The 17,138-nt window shown below is 42.8% G+C and overlaps 1 protein-coding gene across 1 annotated transcript in view; it reads left to right on the forward strand.

Annotated features, from left to right (window-relative positions):
* Positions 1 to 878: 878 nt before the first annotated feature.
* ADAMTS8 (ADAM metallopeptidase with thrombospondin type 1 motif 8) overlaps positions 879 to 17,138 on the forward strand; it is a 29,862-nt gene continuing 13,602 nt past the window's right edge. The window contains exons 1-3 of the mRNA XM_051986664.1: positions 879 to 2,295; positions 11,884 to 12,123; positions 16,622 to 16,754. Coding sequence (XP_051842624.1) covers positions 1,528 to 2,295; positions 11,884 to 12,123; positions 16,622 to 16,754 — 1,141 coding nt within the window. The 5' untranslated portion in view covers positions 879 to 1,527. The remainder of the gene's footprint in view (positions 2,296 to 11,883; positions 12,124 to 16,621; positions 16,755 to 17,138) is intronic.

The raw sequence follows: 17,138 nt of genomic DNA on the forward strand, positions 1-17,138 counted from the left end.
ACTTGAGGAAGAGAGTGCTGAATCAAAGATCTCTTCAAGGGCTATGGTTCAGTCTCAATCCTTTCACCTAACTAGGACTGGAGGAATCCAGAGGTGGCTGGAGTTGAAAAGACCCTCCCGTTTTTGTAATTGCGGTGTAAGAAACACCATGGGGACAAAAAGGAGAGGAAAAAAGAGGCAAGGATGCGTGGGTAGGATGGGAGAATCCAATTTTCAAAAAACAGGTCAGGCAATTTAACACTATGCCAGACTTGAAGGAAGAATTTTCGGGGCCTCCAGCCAATGTTGCTCCTGAAGAGCACCTTCCTTTCCAAAGGAGAAGTCCAAAAACTACTGGCTGACTTTTTTTTTTAATCTTCTGGGGTGGTCCCACTTTGCTCCCATCTTTCCTCTCTCCATAGGGAGGGAAACACTTGCCTGGTGGAAATGTGGCCCTCTGCCTGCTTCCCCACCCAGGCTGCAATGTCCATTGTGATTAGTACAGAGAGCTGGGGCGGGATTTTCCAGGATCTCTGATTTAGGCTGGGGATAAGGTTGCTATCATGGTGAATTGACTGTGTAGATCCTTTCTGTGCCTCCCACTTTGGGTTTGACAATTGAAATCCTGGAATCCCCCTTCCCTGGGCCCCAGGAATAATAGCTGTAGCCATCTTTAGGGCAACACCTCACACCGTGCAGGGATCTGGACGGTGTTGTTGTGGCCAGAGAAGAGATACTTACCTGAGGCTGCTGTCCTCAAGGAGGGAGGGGCAAGGGTGTCCGTAAACATGCTCCCTTGAATGCCAGCCCAGCATTGTAAGGGTTAATATGGGAAAGCGGAAAAGGGGGAAAGGAAAAAAAAGTTGGAGTTGACACTTAAAGGGGGGTGGGGGCGGGAGGACGGGGAGGCGGGTCTCGCTAACTCCTGATTGGCTTTAAATTTCGTCCAAAACTTTTTTTTTCCCCTCTCCCTCTTTTCAGCTTCTCTCTAGGATCCCAGGGGAGGGGAAACTGGAATAGTGAGAGATCAAAAATAAACCTCTTATGTCAAAGCCGGGAAGGAAGTATAAATACGGAGGGCTCGGCAGCCCACTCGGGTGCTTCCCAGGGTAGGGAGGCGGAGGCTCAGCAAGCAAGGCTGAGTCCGGGGAAGGGGAGGAGGACGGATCCCACGCCTGGCCCACAGAGGCAGCAGCTCCCGCTCAGCCGGCTCCCCAGCTCGCTGCTGCTCGGAGAGGCAGGATCTCCTCAAAGAGGGAAACGGGCTGAGCACTGAGCCGCCGGAGGGAGCCCGGAGCCCAGAGTCTTTCTCCCTCCCTTTGCCCTTCGGCTTTGCCTCTCGCATTGTTCTCAGAGTCCCGGCCCTGGGCTGCCTGCCTCCCCTCGCGGTCCCCCACAGCTGCCCCTTAATCTGACTTCGCCGGGTTGAGTGGGATTCTTCCGAGGTGACAGATCTTTCAGGTCCGCCCTGTAGCGGCTTCCAGCACCTGCCCCACTGCCCTAGCCGGGCTTCTCTCTTCCTGTGCCAGTCGCACTCCGAAGTCACCCATGCCCTCACCCTTCCCAGCCCTGCCCCGGGGCCCTGCCGCCTCCCCCTGGCCTTGGTCCCCGCCGCCGCCGCCGCCGCTGCTGCTGCTGCTGCCGCTGCTGTTCTCGAGCGCCCTGGCCCTGCCCAGTCCGGGGGAGGAGGCCCACGAGCTGGTGGTGCCCACGAGGTTGCTGGGCAGCAAGGGGGAGATTGCTCTCCACCTGTTTGCCTTCGGGAAGGCTTTCCTTCTGCGCTTGGCTCCCGACGCCAGCTTCTTGGCCCCCGAGTTCAAGATCGAGCACCTGGGCGGGGCGGGAGGCACGGTCCGAGATGAGGAAGGGCTGCGGAGCTGCTTTTACTCGGGCACAGTCAATGGGCAGCCCGAGTCGTTGGTGGCCGTTAGTCTGTGCGGAGGGCTGAGTGGCTCCTTCCTGTTGGACGGCGAAGAGTTCACGGTGCAGCCCGCTGGTCCGAGGGGCGCGGGGGACCCCCTGATCCAGCCACACAGACTGCTGCGCAGGGGGCGGGAGGAGCGTGCCAGCCTCCTGGGGCCGTATTTCCCCGCTGGAGGCTCTTTACAGCTGGAGCCCGACAGAGTGACACAGGAGGGAGACCCCCAGGAGGAAGAGGAAGAGGAGGAAGAAGAAGAAGCGGAAGGAGCCAGCGAGTCCCCGCCGCCCCTGGGGGCCACCAGCAGGACCAAACGCTTTGTGTCGGAGGCTCGATACGTGGAGACGCTGCTGGTGGCGGACGCCTCCATGGCCCGTTTCTATGGGTCGGACCTGAAGGTAGGAGCGCACTTTCCGTGCTTAATGAGAAGCTCGAAACGCCTTCCCTCACTGCTTCAGCCTGCATCCCCAAACAACTTCACCTCCTTCCAGTCTTCCCTCAGGAAGAACTTGCTACTTGTCTCTCGCTCTCCCTTCATTTGTGTTTAATCTTTTAGACACTTCTCTCCATCTCTCCTTTACTTGAAAAAGTGTTAACCCTTTCTGTCTTCACTCTCCCACCCGGACTATACTTCTTCATTGACTTCATCATCGCTTTTACTTACAAAGTTCCTGGAAAAATAGCTTTTCTAGTTCCTCATAGCACTCATTTTGAAATCCTGGAAGCACCTGGCAAAGTTGCATGTGTGAGTGAATTCCCCCTCCTAGGCTTCTTTTAATATCTCCTCCCTGTACAGGTTATCCGGGAACATCTTGGAAGGGCATCCCGACTTCCTAAATTGTCCCAAATAAACCAAAGGAACCCAAGGGAATGAAGATTTTTTTGGGGGGAGAGTTAAACAGCTATAGCTTCTCAACTTTAGGACTCAAAATGTATTAAGGAAAATGCACAGAGGAGGGGAAAGGGGGGAAAGAAGAGTAGGTGACCCAGATCCTTTATCTGCTCAGCTGAATTTGATGGGGGTGGAGGGGTGTTAGGGAACATATTTGCCAATCTGGATCATAGCCCCAGCAAAACTGGGTTGTGCCCACAACCAACATGAGATGGGAGGAGAATGGGACTTCTGCCTGGGGACTGTGTGCCTGGCAGAGGAAACTCCACTCTGGAAACTAGAGCTTTAGTGGAAAAGTGAGGGAAAAAGAGTAGTAGAGTGTTAACCCTTTGGACGGTGAGAGCCAGGGAGAGAAGGGGGGGGGGCTTTGTTGAATGTATGTATGTGGTATGAGCCCACCTTTCTAAAGCTTGTACTTTGTGTTGTTGCTGATCTCAGATCATAGACACAACCACTTTCAAGTGGGATACAGAGAGTAGTCCTAGGAGTAAATTGTACCCAAACCACTTGTAGTCAGAATGGACAAAGGAGGATATATCTGTTTTCCCCAAGATTCACCACCTCCCCAAGGTTTGGAGAACCCCAGCTGGCAGAAAGGATGCCAGAAACAGGAGGGAGCTATCCTCTCCCTGCTCCCAGGGAAAAATAGAACCAGGATCTGTGCCAGAAAGCGAGAAACTGATCTGCCTTTTGGATCTAGTTCCCTTGGAACATTAAGCTTGGAGAAATCAGTTCCAAAGGAAGAGCATCCACTGGCTGCCAATTAATGCAGACTCCCAGGAACCTTATTCTGTGCCCTTCAGAGTGGGCTAAGAAGAGACAGAGTACTAATGACAGCCTAAGGGAAAGCGGCCATGGGAAAAGAAACAGACTTACCTTCCACTTCCTCACCCCACCTTCCCACTCCCTCTTGTCATTAAGAGATTCATTCAAACCTGATTGTCATATGGAGTATTAGGGGATAAGAGTTCTACCTGATACTTCTGATTACCACAAAAATCCTGGCTAAGCTTCAGCCACTCAAACCTGCTCTCTCCCTTGGTACTGGTTTCTCCTAAAGCACAGGTAGGCAGCTCTACCTCACCCAGACAATCTATCCATATGGGTTGGGTTTGGGTCTATGTTGCTTACATTTTCCACATTGGTCATGGAATCAGAGGCAGGTGCCGGCTTGCTCAGTCAACCTACCTCCTTCCTCTAATTCCCACGGAAAGAAGGCTCCAGAGACTAGATACCAGAAATATGCTTAAGGGGATTGCTGCTTTCCCTCCTTCATTTTAGGTACTTCTGCCCAGAGAGCCCTACCAGTAAAAGAGCATAATAGATTTACTTTAAGCACATTTTTCTCCACCCATCCCCAAGGCTGGTTTCTGGCATATATATCAAAACGGTAATGATAAAGAGAAAGGGGGGAGGGAGTAGGGGAGTTGATGAATCCCTGTGAAAAATGGAGTGGGAAAAACCAGGAAAAGCAGATCAGATCTAATCTAGGGATCTCTATAGCCAAATTGAAGGTATAAGGTCCTGTTTTTAACAAATACTTGTCATCACTGGGTATTACAGCTAGCCAGAGAGACAAACTTTGGTTTCTAGCCTATAAGTTCCAAATATTTTCAAACAAGAAGATTGAGCTGAGTTAGTCCTTCTATTTTCTAAGCTGAAGAAAATTCATTTTAGCACTAAAATGGATGGGAAGTTTGGATAAAGAAGAGGTGAAACTTAGTTTCTTTCCCATAGCTTCCTCTCCCAACGCTCGTATTAATGTTCTTGGATACCTTATCTTCAAGTCCTCTACAAAAAGTCAAAGTAAGGCTGTAGTGTCTGGCATGTTAGCTGTTTCTTACTGACTATCTTGCCAATAGCATTTCAGCTTTTAGTGATTGTGACTTGGATGACCTAAGGCATTAGAGTCTCACTGAGCACATGTATATATACACTATCTCTAGTGTATTTCAAATACAAATATCACTATTTTTCACTGTCCCTCTCTCTCTTTCCCCCACATTATGCATGAGCTCTTCTGGATATGCTCGTCTGGGCACTTATACCCAGTGGCATAGGGAAACTTAACAGAAAAAGCATTATTGCCACATGGGAAAGCTTTTCTCCTCTCTTTGGGTTAGTCTGCCCATATCTGGGACTGCTTCTGAAGTTAATCCTAAAAGGAAGAAACTTCTCAGCTCCACTAGCTCTTCTGTCTCCACCTTGATCTCATTTTATCACAGACTATCTCCTCCTCTACTGTCACCACTTTGATAAAGCTAGAGGTGGGAGGAGAGAGCAAGGACTGAGGCACAGCTGTTCCCATGACCGCCCACTGGCCTCTTTTGTCTGACGTCCTCCCTGGCTGTGGAGATGCTACAGAACCAAGCTGATAATGTGCAGAACACAACAGACAAGCTGTGTTCTGCTCAGTGCCTTTTCCCTCCTCTCCACTCCTCCCAGGGCACTCCTGGAAGAATAAATGAAAATACAGTTAGGAGAGAAGGACAAATAAGAGGCCAGATTCAGAGTGCCATGTAACTTTGGTCACAGGGTCACTTTTCAGGCCAGAACCACTCCCTATCCCTTATCAACACTTTAAAAAATAGAACAGCATAATATACCTCTTCAAGCACTTTTCCAAAGACTTCTTCCATTAATAAAAGGTTGAGTGGTAGAGCATAGAAAACATAGGGCTTCGAAATCTTAAGTTTAACCTTCCATCATTTATTCCAATTTCTCATTTTACTTCTTCAAGCAATCCTGCCTTCAGAAGCCCATGTCCCTGACCTAAGGGAAGTGGGCATCTCCATATGTAAAAAAAGGTGGAGTGAGAGGAGGAGTACAGGTTGTATTGGCTCTCTACTTATCTAAACGTGGTCTCCTCTCTTATGGGAACAAACAATTAAAGCTAACCATCCAAAAAAGTCTATGTCTGGACTTTTACCCTCATGGGAAGCTCATATAAGCCGCTGCTATCCTGAAAAGCAGCTACTCTCAAGGATGAGGGAGGGAGGAATTAAACTTGCCCCTGAGCAGGTCTCACTGTCAGGCGCCTATGAAGTTTTCCAGAACCCATGCAATTGAGTTCACTTAATCCTTTGACAAAAGGGGCCCCCTGCCTTCCACCTCCTTATCTGATTTCAGAGTTAAGGGGCTCTAACAAAGGGGCTTTCTGAAAGGGAGGGGACCACCTCAGAAGATTCAATTAACTCTGGCTACATCCGGCTCCTACTAATTGTAACCCCAGATGAAACTGAAGCAAAAAAGAACTGGGTGGTAGGTTGGTTGGTGCCCCCCAAGTCTTTCAGCATGGGAACCCCTAGATGAGAGGCCAGTTTGTCACTGTATCTTCAGTAAAGCTGGTTTTCTGAATTTTCCTATCCTTTGGAAGCCCTCCGGCATGGAGTTGGAAAAATTCTCCAAAACAGACTGAGCTAATCTCTTGATGTCTAACCACCAAAAGGCTATTTCTAGGGGCAGGTCACTAATGCCTCCCTTCCTCATCCTTCTTATCTTCTAGGGGGGAAAAGTGCCAAAGGGCTACCCCACAAGACCTGAGGCAAATATCCCCAACTCTCTTATTTCAATCTAAATTAACCTAGGAAAAGGTAGAATAGCAGTTTAAAACAGGAGTTCAATACCCTGTCCTGTACTGTCAGATAAAGTTATTCAAACAACAGTCAAGTATCTTAATGCCTAGTCTGCTCTCTTCACCTCTATCCCATACCCAACCCCAAACAAGCCCACCATTGCTCTCCCAATTATAATAATAGCTTCCATTTTCATAATACTTTATAGAGCTTATAAGACTCCTTCCTTACAGCAGGCCTATAAGGTAGGTAGTACAAATACCATACCTATTTTGCAGATAAAAAAAAAAAAATGAGGCTTCTACTGGTAAAATAACTTTCCTAAATTCACATAGCTTTAAAAAAAAGTGAGAATCAAGCAAAAGTTTCTTTCAGTTGAAGTAAACAAATGAATTCCATAGAAAATGGTCTTAAATTACAATAGGAAAAACTTCTGAACAATAGAAACCCATAACAAGAAGGAGATCAAATGATCTCTTGTCTAGAAATAGTTGCCTTTGAAGAGCAGCACCATCTTAAATGTAGGGATATGACTACATTTATAGAGTGCTTTTCCTCAAGGCAATCTGAGACAGTATAAGCATTGTGGTCCTCATTTTACAGATAAGAAAACTGAGGCTGAGAACTTAAATGATTAACTAACTATGGAGTCATGGGTATCAGATCTGCTTCTGGACTCTAAACTTAATATTCTTTTCTCTTCATTGTTGAAACAGCTTTTGATTTCTGACAGGTCTTATTGCTCAGCAGAGGTGTTGATAGGACAGTTCATCATTGAAATAAGTCTATTTTAAAAACACAAGCCCAATGATAATTAGCTATTATTTTTTAAAATTTTGCCATCTCAGATAGTTCAGGTAGGATTTTCACCAAAAAGGAGTGGATATGTGCCATGGTTTATGCAATAACTCATATTTTTTCCTACCACAGATGAGTGATATAAAAGGGAGAAGGCAATACGCTTGATAGTTATCCTCTAGTGTTCAATCTACTTCTTGCCTCAGACACTGTGTGACTCTGGGCAAGTTTTTTGTTTTGTTTTTTAAAACTAATTTCTGTCTGTTTCCCCAGTTATCAAATGGAGATAATAAAAGCACCTATCTCAGGATGAAATGACATATATAGTGCTTTGCAAATCTTAAAGCACTATATGAATGCTAGCTATTATTGTTATTAAAATAACTTGCTTTAGGGAGGAAGTTTTCCTTTGTTCTAAGGACATCACAAAGGTTTAAAAACCTTTGGATTCATGAGGAAGGAAGGATAAGAGCAGCTCTTTCTGCTTTTTCTCTTTTCATCACTCTGTTCTTTTTTCCAGCCCTCTTGCCACCCCTCCCTTCAGGATTATTTCAGGTGCAAGGAGATTAGCTTCAGGAAAAGAAAACATCTGGGCTGAAGCAAAAAAAATATATATATAGCATTTTTTTCTTTGTGACCTGCCTTAGGTCCCTGAAAGCAGCAATGCTACCATTTGTTTTTGGTTGTTACTTGGCCACCGTTAGATTTTCTTTTTGGTGATTAAAGGAATGAAAGGATAGGTTATGTCCAAGATGGTCCGATAGAAAGTTAAGGTCAGTCCCAGAGGCTGGGGACACCAAATAGAGCAGATCTAATAAGATGCCGAACCATCTGAAAGCATTTCAGGAGACTAAAATCTTCTGATTCAGGCCATCAGAGGTACCTGTGACAACTGAACACTGCCAAATGGTGGGGTAGCAGGAGATTTGATCTTTCTTTATTCTAAAGAAATGTAAGAAAAAATTAAGAGGGTCCCAAAGTAGGCTGAGCTGCTTGTCTTGAAAGGTATTGAGGTTTCCCTCACTGAAGGTGAAGGGACACAGAAGGACCACTTGTCAAGATTGCTGTCTAGAAGGGAGTTTTGATCACGGCCTCTGAAATCTTTTCCCAATCTGAGAATCTACTATCAAGGAAGCCCAAGAGAGGGACTAAACACAGAGGTGGATTTCTAGAGTTGGCATAGCCATTGGTGCTGCATCCCACCCCCACTCCCCTTCATTTCTTCCTTTCCTCCTCCTGTGGAACCTCAGGAAGCAGAATCTTGTCTGTTCCTTAGCAGCACATACTTATTCTGTAAGCGGGGTGAGTATAAATAGACACCAGATGGTAGAGCCAACGAGCCTGACCTTTTCCTTGGCCAGTTGCTGAGCCTACCTTCCGAGGTTGGCTTTCTAAGCTGAGCACAGCCTCAGACCCAAAGAATTAACAGGAACTTAGAGGTTGCCTTGCCCTTGGGTGCCTCCGTTGCTGCCATCTAAGCTATCCCAGTTTTGTGCTTTCTTAATTCTTCCCCTCAAAGGCCTGTCTCCCTGAGGATGGCTTAAGCACCCTCAAAGCTAAGAAAGACTCAAGAGCTAAGACTGTAGTTGTTTGTTCTTTATTCTCAAAGAGAATCATGACATTAGGGAGGACTTGGATTTCAGTGAGGGAGGGCGGTGCAAGGTCACCTGTCTCACTTCCCCCTCCAGACCCATCTGGGTCCAGAGAGCTGATACAGATCAGGACGACTGGAGGTGGCCCTGGATGCTAAGGTGACAAATAAGAGGAAGGGGAGGGAGGTTCAGCAAAGAGAATTAAACCTCAGACTTTCCATTTGAATAGGTGTGGACAAATAATCTCTAGAAATTGTGAGAAGTAGCAGAGATCTTGAGGCAGCGTGGAAAAGCTGTGGATATATATATTATTGGATATTATGTGGATATTTATAGTGGAAAGCATCTCTTATTCAGAGCCTGAAGACTTGCCTTCAAGTCCCAGCTCTGATATTAGTTCGTTTTATGACTATGAGCAAGTGAAGCTTTCTGAGCTTCAATTTTCTTGCAGGAAAATGAGAATGATCACGTTTACACTGATAGTATATAGAAGGTTGCTCTTGGAGTCAGTCTTGGGTTCAATATAGTGATGTCGTAAGAATGAATTGAGAAACACTTGTAGATATACCCCAGTAGAGGGAGTTTCCTCACCAGTAGCTCCCATACTGATGAAATCACAGGTCTTAGAGAAAAAAAGAAAAAACCTTTATACTGCTTACCTCATAGTTTTAGTATGAGGAAATACTTTGTAACTTGCTATATAAATGTCAGTTTTTATTTTGTAATCCAGTCTTCCCCCTCAAGGTAAACTTACAACCCTAAAGGTTTCCTTTGGGTTCAAATATCTTAAGGCTTTTATTGATAGAAAGTTCTTCCCAGAGTCTGACTTCAGTCCTTCCTATTGGAATTAAATACTATTCCCTCCTGTTCTGTCCTCTGATGAAAATCATCTAAATTTTCTTCAGGACATCTAGGGAGCACAGTGGATAGAGTGCCAAGTCTAGAGTCAGGAAGTCTGATTTTCCTGCATTTAAATCTGACCTGAGACACTTACTAGCTGTGTGGCTCTAGAAAAGTCACTCTGTTTGTCTCAGTTCCCTCATCTATAAAACCACTTTAATTATCTTTGCCAAGAAGATCCCAAATGGAGTCATGAAGAGTCAGACATGACAAACAACTGGTCAACAAATATTTTCTGGTGCTTAACTTTCAGTTGTGTGTGTTCGGGAGAAAGCAGAGACTATTCTTATGTCTTAAAGCCTTTAATACCATGTGCTCAACCACTGTGACTGGCACTAAACAATTCACATCTGCTATTTCCTTCATCCTTACAACTCCTAGGGAGAAAAAAGTCATCCTAGCTACTTTACAGAGATATTAATAATAGCTAAGTCTTTATAGTGCTTACTATATACCAGACATTATACTAAGCATGTCACAATTATGATATCATTTGATCATTTTCAAGATCCTGGGGTTCTATTATTATTCCCATTTTTCAGATGGGGAAACTGAGATAAAAAGAGAATAGGTAATTTGTGCAGTCACACAGTAAGTGTTGAAGGCCATATCTGAACTCAGGACTTTGGAAACTGAGATCCAACAAAGGGCAGTCATTTGAAAATAATCAGCTTCATAAAAGTGTAAAGAAAGCCCAAAGGATTGTTCTTTCTGTGTCAGACCCTCTGCCTCCCTTCTCCAGAACACCCTCTAAAAAGCAACCCAGTAAGGAATGAATCCCTGCTGGCTACTGCCTTGGGCCTTTGGCCTAGGGTTGCATAATAAATGCCTTTTTTCTCATGAATCTGATTCCAAGAGCCAGTGCCAAGTTCTAGCATTTGCTGATAAGATGTTTACATCAGCCTAAACATTGCTGGAGTGCTTGACATGCTAAGTAACCTCCCAACCCCATGTCTGTGGGGCTATCCAAATACCTGGCTGCGGCCCAAGAGGTGCTCGGACAAATCCCATTCACAAATAATGGGATTCATCTGGAACTCCCACACATGGCTTTAGCCGGTGGAATGTCCCTTTCCGGATTTTCCTCTGCTGTCCTAGCCACCCTCCCACCTTCCTGACCACAGAGGAGAAGGGAGATAGAATTTTGTGAGCCCGAGGGTGCAGGATGTTGACCAGGCTGGAGGACAGAGAGCCATGTCCTGGTTCCCCAATCAGCTCTAGACTATCACTTTGCCCTTCCTCTCTCCATCTGCTCCAAGAGGGCAGGCTTGAAAAAGACCCTGAGAATGGAAAAGATACTAGGAAGGCTGGCTTGTTTTCAAACCCCTGGAATCTAGCATGGAAGCAATTGGCAATTTGAGAACAGGACAGTGGCCAAACCATGATCTCTGTGCCTTCAGCCTTCCCTGGGAGGAACTGAAAGCAGGTGTGATCTGGAGCTGCCTCATTTTCACCAGACTCATTTCTAATTCCTAAGCAGATCTTCAAAGCTGCACACACAGAAGCGGACAATGGCAGGCTATGAGGCAGGCAGTGGTCACTGTCAGCAGCTCAGTGCTGCTCCCTCCTCCTTGAAAAGGACAGGCTACTCCACTAACCGTCAGGAAAATTTCTTATGGGGGATAGAGAAGCTTCTACTTATCTAGATTAGATCAGTTGCTTTTTTCTAAGAAAATACTCATATTATGGAAGAGTTACAAGAACTGACAAGCTTAGCTCCAAAAAAGAAAGAAATCAGATAAGATTCCTCTTGTGAGCTAACATAGCAAAAATACTACAAATAAGGTCAGACTTGGATGTGTAGGTTAGTTTTGTTGATTTGCCTTTTTTCCTGCTCTTTGTCATAAGGGACAACTCTCTGATTAGGGGAGAGTGAAAGAAGGAATGCGCTAGTAAAAGAACAATCAAAATTTATTTTTAACTTTTATTTTTAACCATACTATTTTTAACTAATAAAATTAGTTAAAAGGCAATATTGCCCAGTGGATAGAGCAATGGACTTGGGAATTGGGAAGACCTAAATCCAAAATCTGCCTCAGACACTAACTAATTGTGTGACCTTGATAGATTCAGATCACATTTGTCTGCCTCGGTTTCCCCATTATGTCACAGTAGTGTCTGACAATCAACTGAGATAATATAGTAAAGCCTTTTGCAGACTTAGCATTCTTGATTATTCCTTATGGCATTTAACCTTTTATTTCTCCTGGTGTCCTTTCCTCCTGGCAGAATCATATTCTGACCCTGATATCAGTGGCGGCTCAGATTTACAAGCACCCCAGCCTAAAGAACTCCATCAACCTCGTCGTGGTCAAGGTGTTGGTGGTGGAAGATGAGAAGTGGGGGCCAGAAGTATCAGACAACGGGGGGCTCACACTGCGCAATTTCTGCAGCTGGCAACAGCATTTTAATCCCACCAGTGACCGTCACCCCGAACACTATGATACTGCCATTCTGCTCACCAGACAGGTCTGTGGTCCTGGCTTCAAGAAGCCCGGGGGTTTAAAGGGGAACAGGAGGAAAGCAAATATAAGGGACCCTCAGCAGATCTGCCCATGTGAGAGAATCTCTCCCTTCTGGTGCAGTCTGAAGGGCAGGCATCTAATGAGTGGGAAGAGTCAAGGAAGATATCTTAGAGTAGGGTATTTGGGAAAGAAAGAATAGTTCTTATTCAGAGCTCAGGGGCTCAAGTCCTTAATGTAAAGAAGAGTAAACAGCAGTTTGTGGAGTTTAAAAAGAATTTTTATTAGAATTGGTTGTTAAACACAGGAACAGATTGGCAAAGGATCTTCTATGATCTTATAAATTTAGGAGAAGTTTTGTGTCCAGTGTGATTTAATGCATTTCCATCTGAAGGCAAATTAGGTTATTAAGTGACTTTTAAAATAGAGGTATGTTCTAGCCCACAGGTGCTCTGAATTCAGATGAAAAACCACAACATTTCAAACTTTAAAAAAAAGAAGAAAAATAGATCTCAAGTGACAATATTTCAGTTATGTTGAAGCTATCTTGTTCTCTCATCATCTCTGTCTTGTCTTCTCACTGTCTTGGTCTCATTCTCTCTCTGTTTCATTCTTTCTCATTCTCTCTGTTTCATTGTTTCACTATCTCTTTCTATCTCTACTTCCCTATACCATACCAATCCTGCCAAAAAAAAGTAGAAATAGCTTAAAATTTCTTGACTTACCTCAGTGATAATTTCACCTTTCAGAAGGTAGAGAAACCAAAAAAGAACTGAACATGATTCATACCATAAAGAGTATCTAGCTGCTAAAGTGGAAATTGGGAGAATTGTAAGAGGAAATAATCATTCCTTTTTGGCATTTGTGATAGAAGAGAAGAAAATTGTCACTCATGCTTTGGAAAGAACAGATCTCAGAGGTTTCAGAGAAAGGATAGGTAGAATCCAATAATTTTTAAATCTATAGGAGAAATCAGCCCAAGAAAGGACAAAGCAAAAATGGCTAATAAGGAGATGACACTCAAGATAAGGAATGAGATAATAAAAGATCAAATATCTTTCCAAGATAAGTTTATATTGCCAAGCCTGAACAAACTACATCCTTTGTCACTGAAAGAACGGACATATATAATTACTGGCACTCGCTATCAGATATCTTTGAAAGACTGTGGAAAATGGAATGGGTACTACAAAATTGCATAAAAGCAAATTTCTTAATTTCTTTAGGAAAAAGAAAAGAAAGAATAGAATCTATAGAATGTAGGACAATGAGCGTGCCTTTAATTCCTGAGAAAATTTTAGGAAGTATTATTAAAGGCATGGTTAGTGAATATTTAGAAAAGGTAATGGTGATCACAAAGAGCCATCATGGCTACATCAAGAACAGATCATGAGGGGTGAGTTACATGGTGGAATGGATAGAGTCCTGGCCCTGGAGTCAGAACGACCCAAATTCAAATCCAGCTTCAGATATTTATTAGCTGTATGACCCTGGGCATATACCCCCTGCCCCCTTCCCCCAAAAAAGGAAGGAAGAATATGTCATAAGAGACTTAATTTCCCTTTTTTGGGGATAGATTTACTAGATTAGTCATGTCAAGCAGAACATATTAAATCACACGTAATTTGTGGAACAATGGGAATACAACAACTGAAATAACTTGGTTCAGCAGTTCTCTGATTAATGATATCAAACAGATCAGGGGAGATATATGCTCACCCAAGGACAGGATGGTTGGTCACTGTCATAGAGGAGGTCTGTAAAGACTCCAAATCAAAGAGAAATTTCCTGGAGACCATGAGGCCCTTCAGATATTCTTATTGATGGCTGGCATTGTGCTGCTTCTATCAGGTGCTGGCACACTACAATTCTTCCTAAATGAGACAATCATTCCAAAAAGCTCAGCTTAACTGTCCACAAAGGAAAAAGCACATCAATGAAAAATGCCTCTTCTTCTAACTGATATGTGATTGAAAGGGAGACCTATAGTGCTGGTCCACAAGGACATCCTTGTCAAACACTGCAGATTTAAAGAGAAGGGAGGAAATGAGTTGGGTTGCATTTAAAACATTCTACAGTGCCTTTTTTTTTTTTATAATGCAACGCTTCTCCCTGAAACAACAGCTTATCTTTTTACCAACCAATATTATTCATGTGATACTCTAAGACTGTTAATCATAGAATGCCTTAGTCTCTGAAGAATTAAGTTAGTGGGTCTCAAAAGGCAATATAGAGAGATAGGGAGCATAAATGAACTTCAATATATTACCAATGAAAAGTGCAAATCCAAAATTATCATCAAAAAAATTTTCCATAAGAAAAGAAGGGCTGGTCATGGAGCAAGAGCAAAGGATGATTTATGGACAGCCTGTGAGTATCAGTGGTTCCCATGTAATGTCAAGAAATTTATAAGGCCTCCTAGGGCCTTTAGCATGTTATATGGCCTCTCCTACAGAGGATATACAGAAAACCATGGACTAGAGTTGCATAGGATAAAAAGATAGGTTGTAATGTCTACTGCTAGAAGGTGTACCCATGGGGATAAGATCAAGACTCAATAGAATTATCATTGTATTGGACTGATAGATCAAAGGAATACTATGGATGACATCACTTAGATATTAACAAAATATTTGACCAAGACTCTTGCTATTCTTGTAATAAAGATAGAGAAGTGTGGGCTATAAGAATACATTTGAAGATTTGGGGCTGTTTTTGATGATGAGAAAACTGAGGCCCCAAAGATATTAAATAGCTTGCCAAAGTCACAAAAATAAGTGATGGAACCAGAATTTGATCCCAGATTCTCTATCTCTAAAGCCAGTGTCCTTTGCATTGTATCCTTCTAATAGCATACATAGTTGGGCTGATCCTGAACTGAATGGATAAAAAAGCAGTCATTAATAGTTTGATGCCAGCTTGAAAGTTTTCCAAATTGAGTATTTTTAGGCATCTATATTTGATCCTATGTTACATAATATGAGAGTTTTTTCATTTTTTAAATAAATAATAGCTTTTTATTTTTCAAAATACATGCAAAGATAGTTTTCAACATTCACCCTTGCAAAACTTTGTGTTCCATATTTTTCTCCCTCCCTTTCCACCTTCCCCCTCCTCTAGACAGCAATTACTTCAAATATATAATGTTTTTGTCAATCACTTAGAAAAATACATGGATGGCATTTTCAGGTGAGACAAATTCAGTATCCAAAATAAAAATTTTTAACCAGCTAGAGCATTGAGTCATAAATGTAGGTTGAAATTCAGTAGAAATATTTTTGGAAACAATTGGGGTTAAGTGACTTGCTTAGGGAACTTGGGTCCTCCTGTCTCCAGGACTTGTGCTCTATCCATTGTACTACCTAGCTGCCCTGAAATAAATTTAAAATTTTGAGCTGAAAAGTCATTTTCACAGAGGAAAATTAGAAAAGATGTAACAAAAACAGCCATTCCGATGGGGGAAAAAAAGATTTTTAGAGGTTTCAGTGACCTATAACCTTAATGAGGCAACATGTGATATGGCAATCCAAAAGCTTTCTATGTCAGTTTTAGGCACTATTCAGAGAGTAACAGCATGCAGGATAAGTAAAGTAATGATTGTTTTCAATTTTTTGAAGAGCTGCCATGTAAAAGAATGATTAGACCCCACAAGTCTGATGAAAGGAGCTTGCAAAGAGGCAGATTTAGATTTGATATAAAGGAAGATTTCCTAACAATGAATTGTGATGAAAAGCAAAATAGGTTATTATGGATGGTAGCATTTTTTTCTTCACTGAATGTCTTCAAATAGAGACTGACTGAATACTTATGGGGTATATTGGAAAGAGGAATTTTGTTCAAGATCAAACAAATTATCACTGACATCTTTTTCAATTCAGAGACACTATGAAACAGGAACTGATCTCCATTTGTAGTCATTGCAATTACAGTGATCAAGAAAACCAAGGATTTCACTTTTAAGAAAAAAAAATTAAGAATTACCTTTATATTGGCTCTCAGGGCTTCTTTGAGGAGAAATAAAAATATCTGGGTCATCTCTTACATCATCCAGAAATCCATCATCCTTCCACATCTTTACGACTTAGGGATCTCTAAGAGGGAAACAACAGGAGTCTAAATATAATTGGGAAAATATCACAAAATAGGTTCTAATCCTATTGTAACTGAAAAAATTGCTTAATTACTCTAAGCCTCAGTTTCCTAATCTCTTATTTTACAAAATGAGAGACTTGAACTAAATGATTTCTAAGGTCCTTTCTAGATCTAAATATAAGGTTCTATCATAGGATTCAAGGAGGCAGAAAACTAGGAATAACAGGTTACTGATATTCTTCAACTTCCATGAGGATGGATGGTTTAGAAAATATAAATTGCTTTATAGGCCACTGTACAAGTAGTCTCTGGGTTAGTTAAGCCCTAAGTAGGAGAGGGAAAGGGCCTAACAGACTTGTGGTTGCCCCTCTATGAGACTGTCTTCCTTACAAAGTGGTCTTTCCACCAAGCAGGATTTCTGTGGGCAACAGAGCTGTGACACCCTAGGCGTGGCTGATATGGGAACTATATGTAACCCTGACAAAAGCTGTTCTGTAATCGAGGATGAAGGACTCCAGGCTGCTTACACTCTGGCTCATGAATTAGGTGAGTTTTTCTCCTAGGGAAGTGACAATTACGACAAGAGGTTTCCTAGTCTATGTCTGCTATCCCAGATACTTGAGCAATCATAGGCCTTCTGATGAGCCACAACCAGACTATGATTAGCAGAGAACTCAGAGTACATATTTGTATGTGGTTTTATGGTGGTTTTTGTATGAATCAAGAGTATGTGGGGAAGGCACACATATCACTTGAGGGCCTCAGTCTAAAATAGAGATTCTTTTTTTAAAATATTTATTTATTTATTTTAATATACATTGCTTTTTGAAACATGTTGGGAGAGAAAAATCATAGGAGAGGGGGAAAAAAAGAAAAAAAAGAAGAAGTAAACATAGCATATGCTGATTTACATTCAATCTCCATAGTTTT

Source organism: Antechinus flavipes, chromosome 3 (genome assembly GCF_016432865.1).
Source record: "Antechinus flavipes isolate AdamAnt ecotype Samford, QLD, Australia chromosome 3, AdamAnt_v2, whole genome shotgun sequence".
Classification (NCBI taxonomy): Eukaryota; Metazoa; Chordata; class Mammalia; order Dasyuromorphia; family Dasyuridae; genus Antechinus; species Antechinus flavipes.